At 35.9% G+C, this 22849-nt stretch overlaps 1 protein-coding gene across 2 annotated transcripts in view; it reads left to right on the plus strand.

Moving 5' to 3' along the window:
- Positions 1-22849, plus strand: part of USP6NL (USP6 N-terminal like) — a 143347-nt gene that overhangs the window by 26595 nt on the left and 93903 nt on the right. The window contains exon 1 of one of the 2 annotated variants that reach the window (XM_060293314.1): positions 10910-10982. The exons of the other annotated variant lie outside the window; for it this stretch is intronic. Coding sequence (XP_060149297.1) covers positions 10910-10982 — 73 coding nt within the window. Of the gene's footprint in view, positions 1-10909; positions 10983-22849 lie in introns of those variants that run through there. 2 annotated transcript variants of the gene reach the window in all.

Raw genomic sequence — 22849 nt, forward strand, 5'->3', positions numbered from 1 at the left:
GTTGCCTCCATTTTATACTTAATTTTACCTAATCTCATCTAAACTAATCTGTTCTCTTCATTTTCTCTAATCCCCTTTTGTTGTTTTAAAGTATAACTGTAACATTAAAATAAATACATTTGGGAATGGGGGGGGAAGTCATTGGTAACCCCACTTGTTTGCTTTTTTGCATATGGTCCTCTGGTATTGTCCAGATAGTATATATTTTGATGTAATTGGGTTCTTGGTGTATATGCAATTTTATATTTGGATTTCTAACATTGAATTGTGTTTAGATAGTTATCATATTTCCATAATTGTTTTTATACTTAGAATTCATAATTATATTCCTTAAAGGTAATGATGCATAGTAACTTAACTACGTCCCTATTTTTTTTTTATTTATGATGGTTCATTTTTTAAAAAATGTTTGTAAAATGAATAACATTGATGACTTTGCCCTATTTCTTAAAAAAAACAACTATAATTCTTTAGGCTAGATTTATAGTATTGAAATGTTTTTGTAGATTTGTAGTATTGAAATGTTCTTCCTGTCTTTCTTAAAAGACTACATCAATTTACAGTGACTCTGGTAATTGGTGTACAAGGATACCAGTTTCACCATGACTAGCTCAGTAGGCTCAAAATGACATTATACTGTTGCTTTCAGTTGCATATTTGATTTTTAGACAGGATAACTTTCCAAAAAATTTGTGGTAAATATCCATAATGTAAAATTTGCCATCTTAACCACTTTTAAGTGTACAGTTCAGTAGCATTAAGTATATTCACATTGTTGTGCAGCCAATCTCCGGAACTCTTTTTACCTTGCAAAACTGAAACTCCGTATTCATTAAACAACTTCATATTCCCCTCCCCACATCCTTTGGCAACCACCATTCTACTTTCTGTCTCTGTGAATATGACTACTCTGGATACCTCATGTAAGGGGGAGCATACAGTATTTGTCTTTTTGTGACTGGCTTATTTCATTTAGCATAATGTCCTCAAAGTTCAGACATGTAGCATATATCAGAATTTCCTTACCTTTTAAGGCTGAATGATATTCTACTATATGGATTACATTTTGTGTATTCATCTGTTGATGGACACTTGGTTTGCGTCCACCTTTTGGCTATTGTGAATAATGCTGCTATGAACCTAGGTGTACAAATATCTCTTTGAGATTCTGCTTTCTGTTCTTTTGAGTATATACTCAGAAATGGAACTGCTGGATCATATGGCAGTTCTATGTTTAATTTTTTGAGGAACTGCCATACTGCTTTTCACAGTGGCCACACCATTTTGCATTGTACTAGAGTTCCAATTTCTCCACATCCTTGTCAACACTTGTTATTTTCTATTTTTGGATAGCAGCCATCCTAATGGGTGTTCAGGAGGTATAGCATTGTTAGGATATCTTTTTCATGTGCTCACTATTTACATTTTCTGTTGCATCATATCCTTCTAAAATAGTCTTTTCTTCCAAAATGCTTATTGAAAAATCACAGATTTTTAACCTTGGATGATGCTTTTTTGTCTCTCCAAAAATTTATTATGAAACAATATAGTTTTTTGTTTTTTTGTTTTTTTTTTGCAGTACGTGGGCCTCTCACTGTTGTGGCCTCTCCCGTTGCGGAGCACAGGCTCCGGACGCGCAGGCTCAGCGGCCATGGCTCACAGGCCCAGCCGCTCTGCGGCATGTGGGATCTTCCCGGACCGGGGCACGAACCCGTGTCCCCTGCATTGGCAGGCGGACTCACAACCACTGCGCCACTAGGGAAGCCCAACAATATAGTTTTTATATGTTTATTGGAACATAGGTAATTTTGTGATGGTCGGAGGAGAGAGAATGCGCAGTATACAGAAAAGGCAGAGATGGAAAAAGGATTCAGAAAGGGAGGAAGAGCAGAGAATGATAGGTACCATGGATCAGTTTTGCTCAATGTATTGTTCTGTCAAGGACTCTCTTAATGGTCTTCCTTCCCTGTTGTGGTTAATGTGTTATGGTGATTACAGATTTTATATTGAGGAAACGCTGGAAAGACCTTTCTGAATGTTGAAGAGACTGCTGTGTTTATGTACACAAGCACTTTTATGAAGTCTATAGAAATCCCTATGTCTTTATGTTTGTATGTTATGTGTGTGTGTATATATATCTCCCCACATAGGACTGTTTGATCTTAAATGTGATGTTATAATGAATTATGATTTATTCCAAATTGAGTTATGATTTATTTTGAGATAAACATATACTTAAATGATTTTTAATATGTGTTTTTTTTTAATAGAGCATTAAATTTATTTCAGTTGTATCCTGATGTTCTTTTTTTTTTTTTTAAACATCTTTATTGGAGTATAATTACTTTATAATGGTGTGTTGGTTTCTCCTTTATAACAAAGTGCATCAGTTATACATATGCATATGTTCCCATATCTCTTCCCTCTTGCGTCTCCCTCCCTCCCACCCTCCCTATCCCACCCCTCCAGGCAGTCACAAAGCAACAGCTGATCTCCCTGTGCTATGCAGCTGCTTCCCACTAGCTATCTACCTTACGTTTGGTAGTGTATATATGCCCATGCCTCTCTCTCGCTTTGTCACAGCTTACCCTTCCCCCTCCCCATATCCTCAAGTCCATTCTCTAATAGGTCTGTGTCTTTATTCCCGTCTTGCCCCTAGGTTCTCATGACCACATATTTTTAATATGTGTTTTTTAATGGTAATGAATTTTTTAAAACTAATTATGTTATTTCATAGCTTTGTTAAAATCTGGAGTAGGTCAGATTGCCTGGATACTGTGTTTTCTTTGAATTCTTGATTTTGAAAATAAAGTCATATTTAAATTTCCTTATTATGACTAGAAAGTCTCTTTTCCTTCCATATCTGTGCATTCATCTGAATGTAGCTTGGGAAGTCAAAAGAGAGGTCATTTCTGCACAAAGGAAAGCTTACTTTAAAAATTAAAAATGTGGTAATTCAGAAATTGGAATATGTTCAGTGATAATGTACTATGTATGGCCTTTAATTCACACCGTTTTTCCACTTAACGGCACATGCTCCAGTCATCCAGTGCTTACTCGCGGTAGTCATCTCAGTTGTAATTCAGTAATGAATTGTGTAATTATGTGTTTAATGCCAGTTTCTCTTGGAAGAATGAAAGGAGGTTGATCACACACCTGTAATAACCAGCAACTGGCATTGTATCTACTAGGTACCTGCTAGGTATTGTACATACATATTAGATGCGTAATATATTTTGTATGCATGAACAAGATTTTATTGCCTTTAACATGCACTTCGGTGTACAATCAGTACATTAAGAATTTGTGAAGATGTATTGGGATAACATGTTTGTATTTCCCTTGCTTGTAAAGCATATTTTGTACACATTTATGACAGTTTCCACTGAGCTACACAGTTGAGCAGTTTCTTGGTTGCTTTTTATAAGTAAAATGAATTGCTCTTTGGTAAAATATTTTTAAAAGCTGGTTTTAGGGCTTCCCTGGTGACGCAGTGGTTGAGAGTCTGCCTGCCGATGCAGGGGACACAGGTTCGTGCCCCGGTCCGGGAAGATCCCACATGCTGCGGAGAGGCTAGGCCCGTGAGCCATGGCCGCTGAGCCTGCGCGTCCAGAGCCTGTGCTCCGCAATGGGAGAGGCCTCAGCAGTGAGAGGCCCGCGTACCGCAAAAAAAAAAACAAACAAAAAACAAAACTGGTTTTGAAAGAATTGCTAACTTAATTACATTAATACAGATACTTTGTTCATAAACAGTCACTGTATCTAATATACTTGGAGATTATGTAAAAGAAGGATAATATCAACATCCATGAACATATTCTGTGGCTCTTTCCACATCCTACAATTTCAGGACATTTACCTTCATATCTTCTTTATTTTGTTTTACTTTTTTTCTATGAAAATCTGTGAAGATAGTTGATGAGCTTTTGATAATGTTAATTTTTAAATACCCAGTGTGAATTATTAGGAACACTATTTGGACAGAAAACAGTATAGATTTTTAGGTATAGAAAAAATGTAAAACTTTTATTTTTTATAAACAGTATATGTTGTATTTTCTATTGATGAGTTTGTAGAGATTGATTTTCAGAATTCTAGAACAAAGTGACTATATTTCAGCCTTACAGTTAAAGTAGAATGACAAAGAAGTGAAGTGTATTAACTGGTTTATTAAACCAAGAGGAAACCAGTTGGAAGTGGTTTATAGCTTAATATTCAATAGTGTTTTTCTGTCTGCAGGCCGACTGACATCTGGAATATTTACAGATTATTTTTGTCACAAGAAGTGTGGCCTCTCACATTTTTTCTTCTCACTTATCTACATGTTCTGAAAAAAGAATGACAGTAGTTTAATTCTGAAATATATTTCCAGGAAAACCAAAGAAGTTTTCTGAAAATTGGGTAGAAAAAATCTAAATCATTGGCAAGAATGAAAAGATGCTGGGTTGTTATTCATTTGATCCAAAAATTTTGTGGACAGAGCACAGTGCAAATATCCTGGTCTGTGTTTATTTTATGAAAGAGATGATGAAATATTCAGAAGTGTGAAAACACATATCAATTCTAAAAGAGTATGCGTACTGTTATCTCATTTTTGTAAAATCAGCAAGCAAAAAGTACATGAAAAGTCTGAAAGGTTGTTGGGAGTGCTTATCTCTGTATAATGGGCCTAAGAGAGATTTTTATTTTCTTTTGGCTTATTTTTGGATATTTTTTCCTACAGTGAACATGCATTCTTTTTGTAAAGAGAAAAACTATTAAAGATGTAAATTGAAAAAAAGAAGCAAGCAGAAACCTTGTTAAATTAATTTGCAGTTCTTTAAGATTCTAAGGAGTTGGTTTGAAGTATCTATAACACTATTTTTATGGATAGTAATATAATTCTGCTTTAGAATATATGGATTCTCTTGTACTTGTTTTCACTTAGGGCCAAGAAAGATGCTCCAGTGAACTTGTTCATGGTTTTATTAAATGAATGAGGGAAAGAATACAAATGAGATCAAATTCAATCTTGTTCTTTCTCTCTTCCTGTTTCTTTTCTTTCTTTCTTTTTTTTTTTTTTTTCGGTGAGTGAGGAATGGTGGGAAAAGATTTCTTTCCTCTGCTGAGCTGTTTTATCTTTATGTCATTTGTCATACAGTTCCTGTTCTTGATCCCTTTTCATCTGAAACAAGTTGATTTTTGCCTTGTATTCTCCTCTGGAGAAAGGAAAATGGCACAAATTGAAATATCCAAACAGGAGTAGAGAGTGCTATATTTCTCTCTTTGTCATGTCTTTCTTGTTCTCTCACGGGTTTTCTCCCTGTGTCTGCTCTGGGAATGCTGGATTTGGAAGTGATGGGAAGGAAAAGTAAATCAGCGGTTTTGGGGCTTAGCCAAAAGTTAGTGGTTTTGGGGGTGGCTATGTATAACAAAAATACAAATGTAGGAAACAAGATTGAGGTAAGAATTTTTCTGTTAAAAAAAGAAGTAGCTCACAACTGTTTGCAGGCAGCCCATTGCAAGGGCAACTATAATAATATTCCTTGTCCTCCAAGGCCACATGAATCTCTCATGTATGTAGGCAATTAGGATTTTTGTTTTAAGCACGCTCTCTCTTGTTAAACTCTGTACTCTTTGGATTTATCTTTGTATTAAAGTCTGAAGAGTGGGATGTAGATTAAATATGTATTAAATATAGATTTCCTTCGTAATTTTTTATAAAGACTATTATTTTCAGAACAGTTTTAGGTTTACAGAAAAATTGAGCAGAAAGTACCAAGAGTTCCCTCATAGCCCTGTTATTAACATCTTACACCAGTGTGGTACATTTACTGCAATTGATGAGCCAATATTGAAGTATTATTGTTAACTAAAGTCCATAGTTTACATTAGGGTTCACTCATTGAGTCATATGTTATATGAGTTTTGCCAAATGTATAATGACATGTATCTGTCATTACGATACCATACAGAGTAGTTTTCACTGCCCTAAAAAATCCACATATTCATTCTTCTCTCCTTCTTCCCAAATTCCTGACAACTACTGATCATTTTATTGTCTCCATAGTTTTGCCTTTTCCAGAATGTCATGTGGTTGGAATCATATACTATGCAGCTTATTTCAGATTGACTTCTTTCACTTAGCAATATGCATTTAAGATTCCTCCATGTATTTTTGTGTTTGCTAGCTCATTTCCTTTTATTGCTGAACAGTATTCCATTGCCTGGATGTAGCACAGTTTATCCAGAATTCACCTACTGAAGAATGTCTTGGTTGCTTCCAAGTTTTGGCAATTATAAAGGTTTTTGTGTGGACATAAGTTTTCAGCTCATTTGGGTAAATACCAGGGAGCACAATTGGTAGATCATATTAGTATATTTAGTTTTGTAAGAAACCAGCAAATTGTGTTCCAAAGTGGCTGCACCATTTTGCATTCCCGTTAGCAGTAGATGAGAGTTCCTGTTGCTGCACATCCTTGCCAGCATTTGATGTTGTCAGTGTATTGGATTTTAGCCATTCAGAGAGATGTGCAGTGGTATCTGATTGTCTTAGTTTGAAATTCCCTAATGACATAGGATATTGAGCCTCTGTTCGTATACTTGTTTTCTATATATATCTTTTTTGGTGATGTGATACAGACTTTTAAAAGAACCAAAATGTAATTCCCTTTAAAAAAAAAGTACTGATAGTATAATGTGTTCTCTTAGAAAAGTATAGCAAAAGGAGACAGTAAATATTTATAATGCCACCATTCAGAGGAAAAATCATTGGTAACATTTTGATAGTTTCCTTCATACACCCATCTCTCTCTTTCCCCTCATGTATGTATAAATAAATGGCAATAGGGCATTCATTAACATTTTGTACTTTTCATGTTTACTTATCCACATATAGTTAGCTTTTCCTGTGTCATTCTTCTGGAATAGTGGTTCTTAACCTTGGCTGAATGTTAGGATCATTTGGGGGAGCTTTTAAAATTTATGGTGTTCAGGCTGCACCGTAGGACAGGGAAGTCAAAATCTCTGTGGATGGACCCAGGCATCATACTTTAAAATATTTCCCAGGTAATTTCAGTGTGTATTGAAGATTGAGAACCACTGGTCTAGAATGTAATAGAATTACTTTTAAGAAAAAATATAATTCCCCAAACATCACATAAAATATGATGCCCTTTTTATGAAGTTCAGAACAACCAAACAGCAACACAAGGATTGTGTGTGTGTGTGTTTAATAAAATATAGATAGACATAAAGGAAATCAATGGAATGATAACTACTGGATTCAGGATGATTCTTACTTTGGGGTGAAAGCAGGGAGCTGAGTTGGTGTTTGGGGGCACCATAGGTTAAATGTAGATTATTGTTAACGTCCTAGTTTTTGTCTGGGTGGTTGCTTTGTGGCATTTATTAAATTATTGAAAATGATTAAATAATTAAGTGGATAATTAAAACTGGGCCATGCATGGACCAATGATAAGAGCTAAGGACTATGATTAAACCAATTCTTTGTGCCAGAGGCCCAATGAGGAAAAATATTAAGTAGATGAAAACTGTTACATCCCTCTTGTAAGTGTATACAGTAGGGTTTAAATATCTCAGTGGTTTGATACCCAGTGTCATCCATCTATAAAAACGAACAGGCTATTCCTTAGTAGCTAGAGATTTTACATACTTTCCTTTTTTTCTGAAAGTATACATTAATTCCACTTTCCTCCCAGAGTTTCATCCTAATGCAGTTGGTCAAAAACAACAAACGTGATAAAATTTGATATTCACTATAAACAAATACCTTATTAGAAACTCATGTATCTTAATCAGTTGCATGAGCTGATGTTACTTCTTGTGCCTTGATCAAAGGAGCTGCTGAATTTTCTGTGTCCCCCACCTGCCATGTTTTTACCCTTTGGAGCTCTGCACCATAGTAAGATGGGTGAGGGTTGGCCTTTTTCTCGTAAAATGGGAGAAGGGAGATTGTGTAAAGGGGTAGGAGTGGAGGACCGCTGCTTCAGGCATCTCCTCCAGCAGATCAGTTTTAGTGGCAAAGTTAATTCTTTTAAGCCTAACCATGCCAGAGTAAGCCCAAACTTGCCTTACAGGAGGGTTCAGAATGATCTCTGGGGTGAAGGAAGCAAGTATGAAAATGCACGTGCAAGCTAGGTAAATGTGTACATACATACATAGAGTTAACTGAAACACAGCCTATATACAAATGTGTAATTCTTATATTACTTATCTCCTCATCATTTTAAATTACTGTTTTGTATGATTTAAACATATATAAATATGAACACATACATATCTTTTTTAAACAATAAAATAATGCATATATTGGGATATGTAGTCAGAATTTAACTTATTTTGAAATAGTTTCAGACTTAGGAAAATGTTGCAAGAGTAACATAAACAGTTCTCATCTTCTCTTACCTGGATTTCCCAAATGTTAACATTTTACCACATTTGCTTTCTCATTCTAATAAATATTATTTTTGCCCCATCAGAGAGTAAATTAATGTATTGATATTTACCCTTAAGTACTTCAGGGTGTATTTCCTAACATCCAGGATATTCTGTTACATAACTGCCATGGAATGGTCATAGTCAGGAAATTAATATTGATGATCTATAGATTGTATTCAAATTTTGCCAGTTGTCTCAAAATGTCATATTTTTTCCTTTATCCCTTTCTGGTCCAGTATCTAATCTGGAATTGTGTGTTCCATTTAGTTATCCCGACTCTTTACTCTCCTCTAGTCTGTAACTGTTCCTCAGTCTGTCTTTGTATTTCGTGATCTTGACATTTTAGAGTACAGCTCAGTTCCATATATTAGAATATATGCTCATATTTTTACTGATGTAATGTGTGATAAAAACATGAGAAGCGAATGAGAGAAACAAGAAAAAACTATTGGTAGGTTAGCAGAAGTTAAGGGCTAAAAGTGGTGAACCAGTGTGTTCAAACTGATCATTATATGATTTTCATTTTCAAAACCAATACTGATATCAGTGAGAATAGGGAGTTATGATACTTGAAATTTATGGAAACACGAATACAGATATTCCTCTCTTCACTGATCAGATATGGAAGATAGAGTTGACTGAGAGGATGGTGTCCTGTATATCCCCTTCCTTGCATGGAAAGAGAAAAATTATGAGGGAAAGCAAAGCTACCAGAAAGTACTTTTCACAAACATCATTTCTTTCCCAGAAAAGTGGAAGTAATTTCTCAGGAGCTGGACATGCAAAGGACTGGAAAATAAAGCCAGTAGATACTTAATACCTGTTTCATGTTCAGAACTGCCCTAGGAAATGGGGCAAGGGCTAGAAAGAATTAGGGGAACTTGATTTGAAGGGTTTGACTTAAATGTTGATTTGTCTATTTCAGGTCTTCAAAGGGATTCATTGAAAAACAGTTTTGATTTGAGGTTTAAAACTTGGTCTTTGACCCATCTGAACTCTTGATTTGGTTTGCAAGTACAAACTCTTTAAAGATAATAGGTAGTTAGGATAATTGCTGTGTTTTGTCTTCATTTGCAAATATTTTCTCACCATCATGGATTTGTAGCACTTATGTCTTCAATTAACACCCGTATGGAGAATACATTATGGGCAGATATATATGCGCATGTTACAGCACCTCTTCTTTGAAGAGCTGACAACTTTACCCTGAATTTCAAAACTGTACATTTTTACAGAAGAGACTTGGTGTCATAGAAGGCAGAAGCCTTTGGGTTTTGGATCCTGTGTTTTACTTCCAACCATAGTTGATTCACCATGTACCTCAGTTGTCCAACTGAAAAATGGGAAAATAACAAGCAAGCCTTTAACTGTGTGGAGGCAAAGGAACTGCCTTTGATTTGCTCTGGGATCTATTATTTTATGATACATTAAGAATATCAGTAAATGGGAAGGAAAGAAAACTAGGAAAGTCAGCAGTACAGTAAGAGGAACAGTTTGCTGGTGAAGAATCACGTTAGTAAATGTAACATTTGACAATGTGAACCTGAAGCTCATTTTTCTCTTTTAATTAACTCTGTAGGTTTACTTTGAAAAGGGCTGCTATGTGCTAACTAGAACACATGACAAAAGTATTAAATATTAATTGAGCATGGTTGCAGCTTGGCTGTTAAAAATCATATGGTTATACTTGATTTGAAAGTCTCTGGCCCACGCCTCTGATGGTGAGACCAATGCATTTACAGCCCTTCTGGGGATTTCCAGTGTGCGGCAGGACCGAGACCTCTCTTCAGGGGCTAGAACCTCAGGGGCATGTGTGAAGAGGAGGGCAGGGAATCCTTAGGATATTTTTTGAGGGACCATTTCTTCTGTGCAGATCTGGGAGCTTGGAGTTAGCAAGATAAAGTTGTATTTTTATCCACATTTTATTTTCTGTATTTCAAATATGAGATTTTTGAGAAATTGGAAAAAAGTATCAGGGCTTTGACAGTGCAGGGTATTTTGGTTGACTGCTTCCGAGTGTGTTTTTAAAAACTTGCACACAGCATCTGCAACCCACTATATGAGAATTTATAGCGTAGCACTTTATTTTTCCTGTCGTGACTTCTGTCAGAAAATGTTTTCGCTGTGCTTAGTGCTTTAACAGACGATTACTCATGTTTTGTTTTGCTTTGTTTATAACTTGTTAATGCTCTGCAAAGTCATACATTTTGGACTTTGAGGACGGTGGTTTTCACATGTGCAAAAATCACTTTGAATCCATCATTTCAAGAAGATGCAGCCCATCCTTTTGTTGTTTCTTATTAACTGCTTCAGAGCCTTCAGGGAGAGCTAAGCAGAGCATGTACTTCTCTGGAGTTGAACCGTGCTTGTGCCTGAGCTTCCTGAAAGCAGAGATGCAGTGAGCTCGCGGTGATGAAACCTGTTGGATTCCTGGAGGAAGCAGCTGGAGCCTTTGGCTTGTTAACTAGCAATGATTCACGTCTTGCAGATTGTAAAGGAGCTGGTGACACCATCCAGGCAAAAAGCAGCCAGAGTGAAGGAAGGTAGGAACAGCATCAGGATGAACAATCAGAGCACTTTAAGGCACTTAGAGATTTTTACGAATATCGACCTAAAGAGCAGCTATAGCTGGTTTGAGTTATAGAGTTTAGAGTTATCCTGTGTGCTTTTGCTCTTCTGATATATTACGGTATCAGAGGAGGATCAGGTAATGACATAATTGTGAACATGCCTCATTATTACTGTTTTAAACCACAAATTAGAAGCATTTCATTTTATTACAAGGTATGAAGAGTGAGGAGAGGTTATGAAATATCTGCTGCGGCAGTACTTTTCATGCTGTAAGGATCCTCTCGCATTATTTATTTTGGAGGTAGAAGAATAATCTGTATAATCCTCTTCTCTTTTAACTTTAAAATATAAATTTTCATGGCAGAAATCAGAAGAGAACAAGCTAGGATTCTGCCTGTAGCAGAGCAAAAGAATTAGATGGTTCTTATTTATGTGAATAAGTGATAAATAATAGTAATAAATATGAATTTAGTCAAAGAAGGGTAGATTTTATTGCCTTTTTCAGTGAATAATTGCTTTTTTCTGTCCATGATATATGCTTAATCAGCACTGTTTATATTTAAAATAGTCCTATATTTATAGCCTGTGACAGTTTGGGATATGCTGGAATACATTTGCAAAATCTTTTTAATTGCATGCCTGACTTACAGATCTTAAAACGAACTAATGCAGATACATCTTTGAAGAAATACTTGTATATTTTCTTTTTAAGCATTTGAAATAGTAAATCTCCAAAATAACAGGAATTAATTTAAGGAATGTAGGCCATCAGCTAAGTTTATAATACTGGCAATTTCACTAATTTAATCTAGGGTTTAAAATCAGTCAGTTGATAAATTTATATACCAGCTTTTTCATATGAAAGATATAGCATTCTGTCTTTATATGATTAGCGTAAGCATACCTCAGATGATATAAAATATAGAGTACTTTGGATTTTTTAAAAAACTTGATATGATCTGTGTTTAAGGTGAAGCTTATGAGATTCCTCAAGTCCTATGTAAAATGATTTAGGGTAATGGTATTAAATAATATTGTAACATGTATACGGAACATTACAGCTGAAAGAAACCTTAGAAATCTTCTTGTCTGTTCTGATTTTATGGAAGAACATGGTATTTAAATGGACAAAAATGCATCTCACAAAGCAAAGAAACTATTGTCATTTACCTTTGAAAATGTGTTAGTCTTATTTAGGATATTTTACAATTATTTACCTCCTGTTTTCTCCTTCACTTTCTTCTGAAGCAAAAGATGGTTTCTATCTCTGAATAGCAGGATTCTAACAATTAGGCATTTTTAAAAAAGCTTTTCGCTTTTACTATTTCAAGAGAATATAAATCAGTTAATTTAATCCCAATCTGTTTGAAAATGTCAGATTCATACAGTTTGACCTTTACAGACAGTCAGAATTTTTTTTTTATTGGAATGTTTCTTCTAGTTTGTATGTTTTCAGTCATAATCATAGTTACTTGGAATATACCTGGGGAAAGAATAATAATATTCTTCTTGCCTTTCATAATGCTTACACACACACACACAAGTAAATAATGTAATCATATTGACAGGAAATGCCTTATGAATATAGGAAAAATAGTACTAAAAGATACTAACTAACGTAGTAGAATGGTTTTTGCTCTTAGGTTTTTTCGCCTATATTTCAGACAGAATTTTCCATGACCAGGGAAAACAGAGGCAGCTTATACATAGACATTTTTCTTAGAAGCTTGTTTTTTTCAAACCCATTCTCATGGTGTTTTTAATCATTTAGCAAAAACATATTTACTGTTAGTTTTGTCTTCTTGCAAAATAATGTTATATTTTACCAATTTTTAACATCGATAAACTGCTTGAGAAAGGTAAAGTCCTACAGACAAGTATAAAACAATGGCCCATAGGAAGAGAGTTTTTAACTCAATTATTTAAAATATAGTATGAATTTGGATGGCTGCAGAGAGGGCAACATTTCAAAGTATTGTATTCACATTAGTATTAATAAATAGTATGGAAAAATTGATTTGTGAGGGGAAGTATCAAAATTGAGGATGAAATAATTATGATAAATGATTTGAGAAGTTTTCATCAGTTTTCTTGGTATGAGATAGTAAACAAACTTAATATATTTTAAGTAAGATGCAAGGGTATGACTAAGAATTATTTTGGGGAAAGAGAGAAATTATGGAATACTCATGAATATTTTCTCCAAAATTTTCAAAATATTTGCCAAATCATTGCTTTGTCACTTAGTAGAAACATTAATCAAGTATCCCAGCCTTCCAGAACTTAGTGAAATACAGTGCTAAGAGTTCATGCTAATACTCTTTAAAGAACTTAGAATTTTGCAACAGTTAGCACTATAAGAAAGGGAGAGAACTAGTAACATTATTTGAAGGATAATTTTTGCGGATCCACACTCTATTCTGCTGATGTTGTGGTAACTGCTGGAAGTGATTGATGTTTGTGAGTAGTTGAAGTGGATAGGAAGAGATATTTTGTAGTACAGCCTTGGAAGACTAGGCAAAGGATAACTGGTCTTTGGAAAAGTTATGGGATGGAGGGTCAAATATGCATGTATATGTATTCATTCATTTGTTCATTCATCATTCTCATTTGTTCACCTTTATCAGGTGTCCACTATTTGGAAGACACTTTGCTAATCACTGGGGATACAAAATAAAATATGATCTCTGCCCATACCTGGGATATAGTAGATCCCAGCTATTTACTGAGTAAAGGAATGAATGGAAGAATATACATTTGTTAATACAGTCTAGTCTAAGAGGTGTTTGTATAGTCAGGGCAGTATAGTGAGTTGTTTGTTTTGCCATGAGGTCATCATGTGCAGAGTTAAAGCAACTTAGTCTTGTGGACTAGGGAAAGGAATGGGATAAGTGATTCTGTGCTAAATGGAAAAATAAACTGTAACAGTTTTCGTCTTGAATGACCTGGTTAGCCTGCATCTCCAGGGCCAAGTTTGACTAGATTGGGAAGGAACCACCTCACTGAGTAGACCAGAGGTAAAACCCTACCGTCTATTCAGATGTACATAAGGCACAAATGTAATCATCGTAACTTTGTATTAGTAAGAAGCCTGGTTTTCTCCTTTAAAGGCCTCGTGTTTATTTGGACAAAAATGTTTTGAAAATATGACATGTTTTTCTATCTGGCTAAATAGAAGTATGCTAAATATAAATTAATCGTTTCTTAATGATTCAGGTTCTTTATTGAAACAATTTTTTTGTAGGTTACAAAACCTGATGACCATGTTTATCAAAATTATTTTAAAAATAAGAGTAGATTTAGAATGAAGCCCTGAAAGTCTGTCCTGTTAGTAAAACATATGAGCTTTGGCATCTGTCCTAACCTTTTCATTCCCACTTTCATGCCTTAGCACCTCTCCTCTAGATTATTAAAATAGCCTCCTCATTTATTTTATTTGATAAACATGCATTGAACACTTACTGCATCTTAGATGAAAGGGTACAGAGATGTATCCTTAAGGAACTCATATGGGGGTGGTAAGAGACAAAAGTCAATGATTACAATAGTATGAGAGGTGTTGTAGTAGACAAGGTGTCGTGGGAACCCAAAGGGGGAACTGGCCCTGATTTGGTAATTAGGAGAGTGAAGGGATTAAACTCTTTGGTGAAGTGACAGATGCCCTCATTTGAGCTAAGTATCAAAGGATGCATAAAAGCTAGGGGGAAAAGAAGAGAGTGTATAAGCATCTCAAGCAAAATAAATAGTGGAGGAGAGCTCAGGTGCCAAACATGTGAAGAAGTTTGGAAATATTCTTAAGGTGATAGTGGGAGAAGATGAGAAGACTGGTCAGTGGTATGTGGTCCTTTAACTCTCTATTCCATCCTTCCATTGCTGTCTGAGATCATTTTGTGAAATAATTTGCCATAAAACCTGGAATTGGGACTTCACCTATATTTCTAGCTGTGATGATCACTAACTAGATCTCCCCATGCACCCTCTATGCCAGCGACACCAGAATGCTTGCTGTTTCCCAGATGTGCTGCTCCATCAGGACGGCAAGTCCTTCCCTTCCTTCTCCAGTAACTATAGTCCTTACAGATCAGCCTCCAAGGCTCAAATGCCACCCCCACCAAAAAGCATTCCCTGATCCTTTTCTCCTCTTGCCCTTTTAGGTCAGAATTAACCATTCCTTTCTTTTTATTCTCTTAGTATTTTGCTTTTGCCTCTATTACTACACGTTTAAAATTCTACTGTACCTTATGATTATATTTATTAAATTAGCCAGTAAATGTTAATTGAAATAATGTTTTGGCTTACTGAACATTTTTGTTTCCATTCTGTTTTTTAGCTGTGTTTTAGATAGTTGAGATTGTCATAAACTGATCGTTAGATAAGTGAAATATTATAGCTAATAACCTAACAATGGACAGAGAAATGTGTGATTCCCCTTTAAGATATTTTGTAATGGTTTGATAGAAAATGGCGTTCAGCTTATGTTTAAACTATACCCATATTTTGCTTCATGTTGACTGTTTAAGCTTGAGAAACTGAAGTCGTAGCATCTAGTGTACTTTATTTAGTTGTTTGACTTACTGCTAGACTTCTTGGTTTATTACTCACGGTCAAAGCAATCCTCAGTAGTATGGTATCCAATGTGGTTAAAAAAAAAGTGTCTTTTAAAGGCACCTCAAACACCATTACAGTGTACTTTGTTCGGTGCTGGGGTTGGGCAGTCTTAATGAGGAGTAGCCTATATCCCAAGTTAAAACAGACATGTGGCCATTACAATAATATGGTGGGTAGGACATTGATGATTTGGGAGCCAGAAAACCTGTGATCTGGTCATACCACCATGCAACTTTGGGCAGGTCAGTGAGTGTCTTTGTGTCACAGGGTTTTCCATCTATTATATGATGACTTGTTCCCTAAGACCTCATATAGCCCTGACATTCATACTCTACTGGTTTTCTTAAAGCCATTTTTGTTTTTCCGTGGTAGCCTCTTAGATTAAAACATCAAATTCATAATGCCTGCCTGCCTATATCTACTCTTTCTGAACAAACACATACACAGAGTAAATTGGGTTGTGTAATTGGCTTAATTATGAAGAGCTTTTAGAGATTTCCCACAATTTACTGCTCTGTGAGTAGCTGCAGCACGGGGAGCCTGATTGAGAACATGGATACCCAGTCAGGCTGATTGGGTCTCAGCCCTGGATTTGCTACTCACTTACTTATTAGCTTTGTGACCTTTGGAAGTTACTTAACCTCCCTGTGCAACAGATTCTTTATCTGAAAAGTAGGGATAATAATAGTATGTACTTCACAGGAGTGTTGTGAGGATTGAGATAAGGCATAGGAAGGACCCTGCACAGGCTGGCACCTAGTAAGGGCTAAATGTAAGCTGCTGTTAATATTTTTGTTGGTTTTGTTATCTTTATTATTGTTATTATTGTTGATGCTGCAGTCCTGATCACTTAGATGGCTGATAGCTTGTTTGTAGGTGTTTATGTCTGAGACAGTGTACAGGGTTCTGTGGACAATGGTCAGATTCAATATACTGATGTTTATTAATATTTATTGTAGTGTTGGTTCATTTGTACTTGGAAAACTTTAAGCAGTGAATTTATTCTTTACATTTAGCTCTGTAATATTGGACGTCAAAGTTGTACGTGTCTTGTGGGCAAAGTTAATTGAGAAAAGTTTTATCAAAACTTTGTTTTAGGGAAATATACTTGTATGTACAGATCTTAATAACCTTGTTTTAAATATTATTTTAAAGAAAAATGGGTCCATTTTATTTAGCTCATAGACCCAGTGTATCTTTGTCTTAACTTTGGCGAAGAATTTAAAAAGTAAAGAGTGAATTTTGCAATCACTTGTTGCTTGAAACTAAATTATTGGAAAGGTTTTCTTTGAATTGTTTAAACTTTAAAAATTGAATGCAGTGGACTCCCTGACTAGCATTCCTCTCTTGCTTGTCAGTAATGCAGTGCTCTGCTGTAATGAAGCGCAGAGTCTGAACTCCGTCCAATGTGCTACACTAGCCACTAATATGTGGTTCTTTAAACTTAAATAATTAAAATTAAGTAAAATAAGACATTCGGTACCTCAGTCACGCTAGCCGCATCCTGAGTGCTCGACAGCCACATCACAGAAAGTCCTGTTAGACAGCGCTGGAGAGATTGTAGAGCCAGGCTGCTGGGTTCATTTCCTCAATAGCCATGTGACCTTGGGCAAGTTAGTTCATTTTCCTGTGCCTCAGTCTCCTCATATGTAGACTTGGACAGAAGTTCTCCTGTGGTTGTTAATGTGGATTAAGTGAGTCAACATTTGTAAAGTGCTTAGAACAGCAGCAGGCACGTAGTATGTGTTTGTCAAATAAACAAATGTTCATCGTGTTCAGATTTGTTACGCTTCATAACTTATTAATGTGTAGTGATTATCTTTTTGTCTTTTATGTATGTTTTATAGCCCTTTTGAGAAAAAATTTATATATACCAACCTGCTTGGATAAGTTTTTGTATTTGAGTTTTTATATTTAGCCGCAATTTAGAGTAATGTCTCTGTCATGCACTCTGGCTTAAAAATTCATTGGGAGTGCTGCTCACTGCTTTCAGGGTGAAGCACAGTTTCCTTTGTCAGGCATTTTGGGAATTCCAGCCTGCCCTTCTCAACTCATTTTCACTGCCATCCAATTCTAGCCCTTTGTTCCATTTTTCAGTTAATCACTGCCTTTGTTGTTAAAAATATTTAATGGTGGTGGTTTCATCTCTTCAAATGGTATATAAGCTCTCCCAGAACGTGTAGCAGTATTATCCGTGCATTTAGTAAATGCTCAGGATATGTTCAGGTTGAGTAAAAGAATCTTCTGTTTTTGAAATGCAATCAGTATTTCTTTTAATATCAAAACACAGTTATTCAAGTCATCTCTGAAGTGAAGGGACTTCAAAACCCATTCCACCATCTGTGATGTCAGCATCAGAAATGTGCTCCATCTCTTAAGGCTCTGCTACTGGGCTGTACTTGTCTCAGTGGGGAGGGGTCTGGACAGTGGTTCTCACCATGGTAGTCACTACCCTGCAGCATGGTGGTGCCGTGTAAAGCACCATTTGGTGACGAATTTGGTGATTTTCTGGATGACGTTTTCTAAAAGGATGCTGATTTTATCTTGGTTTACTCATTTCTTTGGGTTATCTCCCATATTCTTTGGTCTGCTGTTTGTTGCTTCTTTCTGTGTTTTTCCTGATTATATGCAAATGCTTATCACATGAATGTAACAATGGGAAAAAAAGTCACTCAAAAGGAAAAAAAGTACCATGTATTATAAAAAGCAAAACTTAGTTTTTATGTTTCTATAATAATGACATTTAGGTACAATTAGGTAGTTTTTCACTTTAAACAGGTTATTTTCTCCATATGAGGAAAAAAGTGTAAAAACTCTAAACCTCTTACCATAGAATGGTGTGTGCTTGTGGTCCAAGGTCGTACAGAATTCCCATTTGTTACTACAAGTTGCTTAATATATAACATCAGTGGCAAATCCATAATTATCTATGGATAGCTGCATTTTGGATTGCATATATTGCATTTACGTTGTGCAAGTTGCCTTGTATTATGTTGATGGAGAAAAGAGTGGATATTGTAAAGCCAGTAATGTGAATAAAATTCATACATAAATGGTCTTGCATTATAACTGGAGATAACTCAGACATCTTTGAGACTTTGATTTATTATCCTGTGTTGTGGTCTTGGGTTTTTTGGAGGGGGCCTGGGGGATAGTTGGGAACTGTAGGACAGAGGCCCCAGGTTCTACTTGGGAATGATTTAGAGTCTCCCTCTGCATATATCACTACTTGTTACCCTATAACATGGTACTTCTGGTTACTTTTCAAAGTGTTGTGGCTTCATTACACTGTGAGCTTCTTGAGGACAAGGACCACAGTTCATTTATCATTTTGGAGAAAAGTGAGTTCTGAAGAATGCAGTGGTTTGTGAGCTTGTCTGGTATTTGTTTCTCTGTAGCTTACCATCAAAGTGATGAATACACCTATGGGTAATAGGTAATTGGTATACTTAATCAGTTACCTAATTATTGAGAGGACTCAATTCTCACTTTATATTATTTTATTACTGAAACAGACTGCCCAGTAGATTTTTTAAAAAATAAATTTATGTATTTATTTATTTTTGGCTGCGTTGGGTCCTCATTGCTGCGCGCAGGCTTTCTTTAGTTGCAGCGAGCGGGGACCACTCTTCGTTGCAGTGCGCGGGCTTCTCACTGCGGTGGCTTCTCGTTGCAGAGCGCGGGCTTCAGCAGTTGTGGCACATGGGCTTAGTTGCTCCGTGGCTTGTGAGATCTTCCCGTACCAGGGCTTGAACCCATGTCCCCTGTGTTGGCAGGCGGATTCCCAACCACTGCGCCACCAGGGAAGCCCCCAGTAAATATTATAAACATTCTCTAGAGAACAATTAGGTTTACAGTGACTTATTATGCTTAGAATGCTACTTGGAATTAACTGTTTGTACCACTGTCTTGATATAATTTAAATGTAATTTAGAAGTGCTGCAATATCTTCATTCAGATAACTTGTTACCCTTTAAAAATTGGCTGCTTAAGTATTGTTTCTCTCCCATTTGGCAGACACCAGATGCAGTGATTAATAAAGGTCATTATGTTGCTTAGTTATGGAGAGCTTTTAATGACTATTACCTGAACATCTGCTGTTTTCATCACTGCAGTTACCCAGAAAACATCTGATACAATATAGAAGCTGTACTTTGAAAATGTGACTTAGGCTAATCTAATAAATTACTACTTTAGAACATTTAAATATTCCTTTACATTTTAAATAATTGTGAGAAAGCCCTTATCTTTCTGTAAAGTGAGCAATAAAAAGTATCAAGGACAGACTTTCGGAATGGTTGTACTGGATAGTCCTGGAGTCCCATGGGCTGAATTCTCAGCATCTAGGAGTTGTCTGTGTACAGAATTGGGTGGGAGAAGCAGTGACTTCCTCGTGCATTCTGACTGTCATGTGAAACCTTGACTGAAAATGAGGGGCTTGGAGTGGAATTGAAAGGAAGGAAAAAGGTTACCCAGACTCTGCTGGGAGAACATTGAAAAGTGAGAAAGGGTTTATTGATTATGGGGTTTTCAAAAGTAGGACCAAATACTTTTAAAGTTTTGAAACAATTACAGTGCTTGCTTCAGCAGCACGTATACTAAAATTGAAATAACTACAGATTCCCAGGAAGTTGCAAAACACAGTACTGAGAGGTCCCGTGTACCTTTCACCCAGTTTCCTCCAATGGTAAAACGTTACAGAATGATAGTCGAATATCAAAACCAAAATACTGACATTGATGCAACCCACAGACTTTATTCCGATTTCACCAGTTTTATATGCACGTGTGTGTGTGTGTGTGTGTGTGTGTGTGGTGTATAGTTTATGCAGCTTTACCACATATATAGGATCTTTGTAACCACCATCACCATTAAGATACAGAATTGTTCTGTCACTTACAAAGCTACCCCTTTATAGTCAGTCCTACTCCCTTCACCTTCCCTGCCCTTCTCTAACCCCTTGCAACCACTAATTTGTTTCTTGTCTCTATAATATGGTCATTTTGAGAATATTATATAAATGTAATAATATATTATGTTACTTTTGGGGATTGGCTCCCCACCCCCTCCCAGTATCCATGCAAACTGTTTCATATCAATCATTTGTTTCTTTTTATTGCTGAGTAGTATCCCATAGTATGGATGTACCAGAGTTTGTTTAACCATTTACCCATTGAAGGATATTTGGATTTCTTCAAGATTTTGACCAACACAAGTAAAGCTGCTATGGGCATTCATATACAGTTTTTTTTGTGTGGACATAAGTTTTCATTTCTCTGAGGTAAATATTCAGAATATGATTGGTGGATTGAATGATAACTAGATGTCTAGTTTTTCAGGAAACTACCAAAAGACCAATACTTTTATTTCTCCAAAACTTACTTACTAATGCCTAATAAAACTGAGACACTGAGAAATTAGTTCCCATATGGTTGTGTTCTATAAAATTCTGTGTCTACAGATCAAGAGACAACCAAATGGACATTTAGTAGATATAACAGACAAGTTATGGAAGAAGAAGTACAAATGGCTATTAACATATGAAAGGATTTTGAATGTCACTGATAATCAGACAACTATTGTTAGAATTATGTTTAGATGCAAGTAATTTAAAAGCAGGCAGAATGGCTGGAACAGTCCAGGGTGGCTAGGATGGCAGGTACAGTGGGCAAGAAATGCCTTGAGCAACCCAGATCTTTTCATTTTTCTCCTTAGTCACACACAATCTTTGTCCTCATATTGGCAAGATAACTGCTGCTTCTCCATATTTGGGTGCAAGAGCCAGGCCAGAAGAAAAAGGAAAGGGGGAAATCCAGAATGAGTGTCACCTGCAGAAGGGAAGCAAAAACTTTTCCTTAAACCGTCAGCTAGAATTATGTCACGTGCTACCAGCAGCTGCAAAGGGGCCTGGGAAGCAAGCAGTTTTTTACTTGAAACATTCTTGCTGAAAAGATATGGGGTTCTCTTAGTAAGGAAGATGTGGAAATATTGCATAGGCAACTAGCAAAGTTTGTTGGAGAGTGCAGATATGAAGTGTCATGTGTGCCTAAGACCCTGAAATTAAAAAATATGAATAATGCCCTGTGTTATGTAAAAGGTACTAACACATTGTTTGTAAGAGAACAAATGGGTATACTTTTTTTGATGGGCAATGTGATATTCTTTATCAAAATTAAAGGTTGTGTTTTATCTGGCCCATCAGTACAAATCTATGACTCTATTCTGTAGAAATGCTGTCCCTGCATATGTGCAGAAAGATCTTCGCTGTAGCGTTGTTTACATAATATCAAACCACTAGAAATTATCTGTCTGTCAGTGGGAGAAAGGCTCATACATCATGGTATATCCATACAGTGGAGTACAGTACAGGCAGCCAGTAAAAATAATAAGCTTGATTTATGTAAATAGACCTGGAAAACAGCCATGAAATATAAAACTGCAGAACATTATACATAATATGGTTCTACTGCCCGCCCTCCAATACATATGTATGTGTTTTTGTATGTGTTCTTGTGCATGTGTGTATGTGTGTGGTATGATTATATCTGTTTTGGCCTATGCAGAAGAGAAAGACTTTATTGAAAAACACTGAAAACAGTTAGCAGTGGGAAGTGGGTTTGGGAAGGGAGAATGTAGGAGGAGATTTCACTTTTCTTTATATGCATCTGTATTGCTTGAATAGTTTACAAGCCTGTAATAACTGTTCAATTAGGAAATGAAGTATTGTATAATGTGATTTTTTTTGGATGCTTGAAGCACATACTTTTATATTTTAACCATTCTGGATGAAACTGCATAACATCTTGTTTTGCCATTTTATGCATATAGTATACTAAATATTTTTTCTTAGTCACTCAAGGCCTAATGAGATAGTCAGGGCTGCTTAAATATACTCAAAATAGATTTAGATTAAATGAGTTTTAACGCTTCCTTATAAATGTTTAAACTTTGACTTCTTAGGCAGGCCGTACTTTTTGTGTATTATCAATGTATCTGCCTCTAACAGTTCTTCCTATTTCTAATTTCTGCTGTAATCTTCTTTGACTTGGGAATGAAGCAACCAGCAACCTGGTTTAATTGTGTCTAAAAATAGTTCTGAATAAAAACAAGATAAATTAGTTCCGAATGAAGGTTTTGAGAGACTTTGTGGGTAAAGTACATGAACTTTAGCTTACTGCTATTTGAACATCTTTTTTTTTTACTGTTTAGAGCTCTTTTTTTCTTCTTTGTT

This window comes from Globicephala melas, chromosome 2, assembly GCF_963455315.2.
Source record: "Globicephala melas chromosome 2, mGloMel1.2, whole genome shotgun sequence".
Lineage (NCBI taxonomy): Eukaryota > Metazoa > Chordata > Mammalia > Artiodactyla > Delphinidae > Globicephala > Globicephala melas.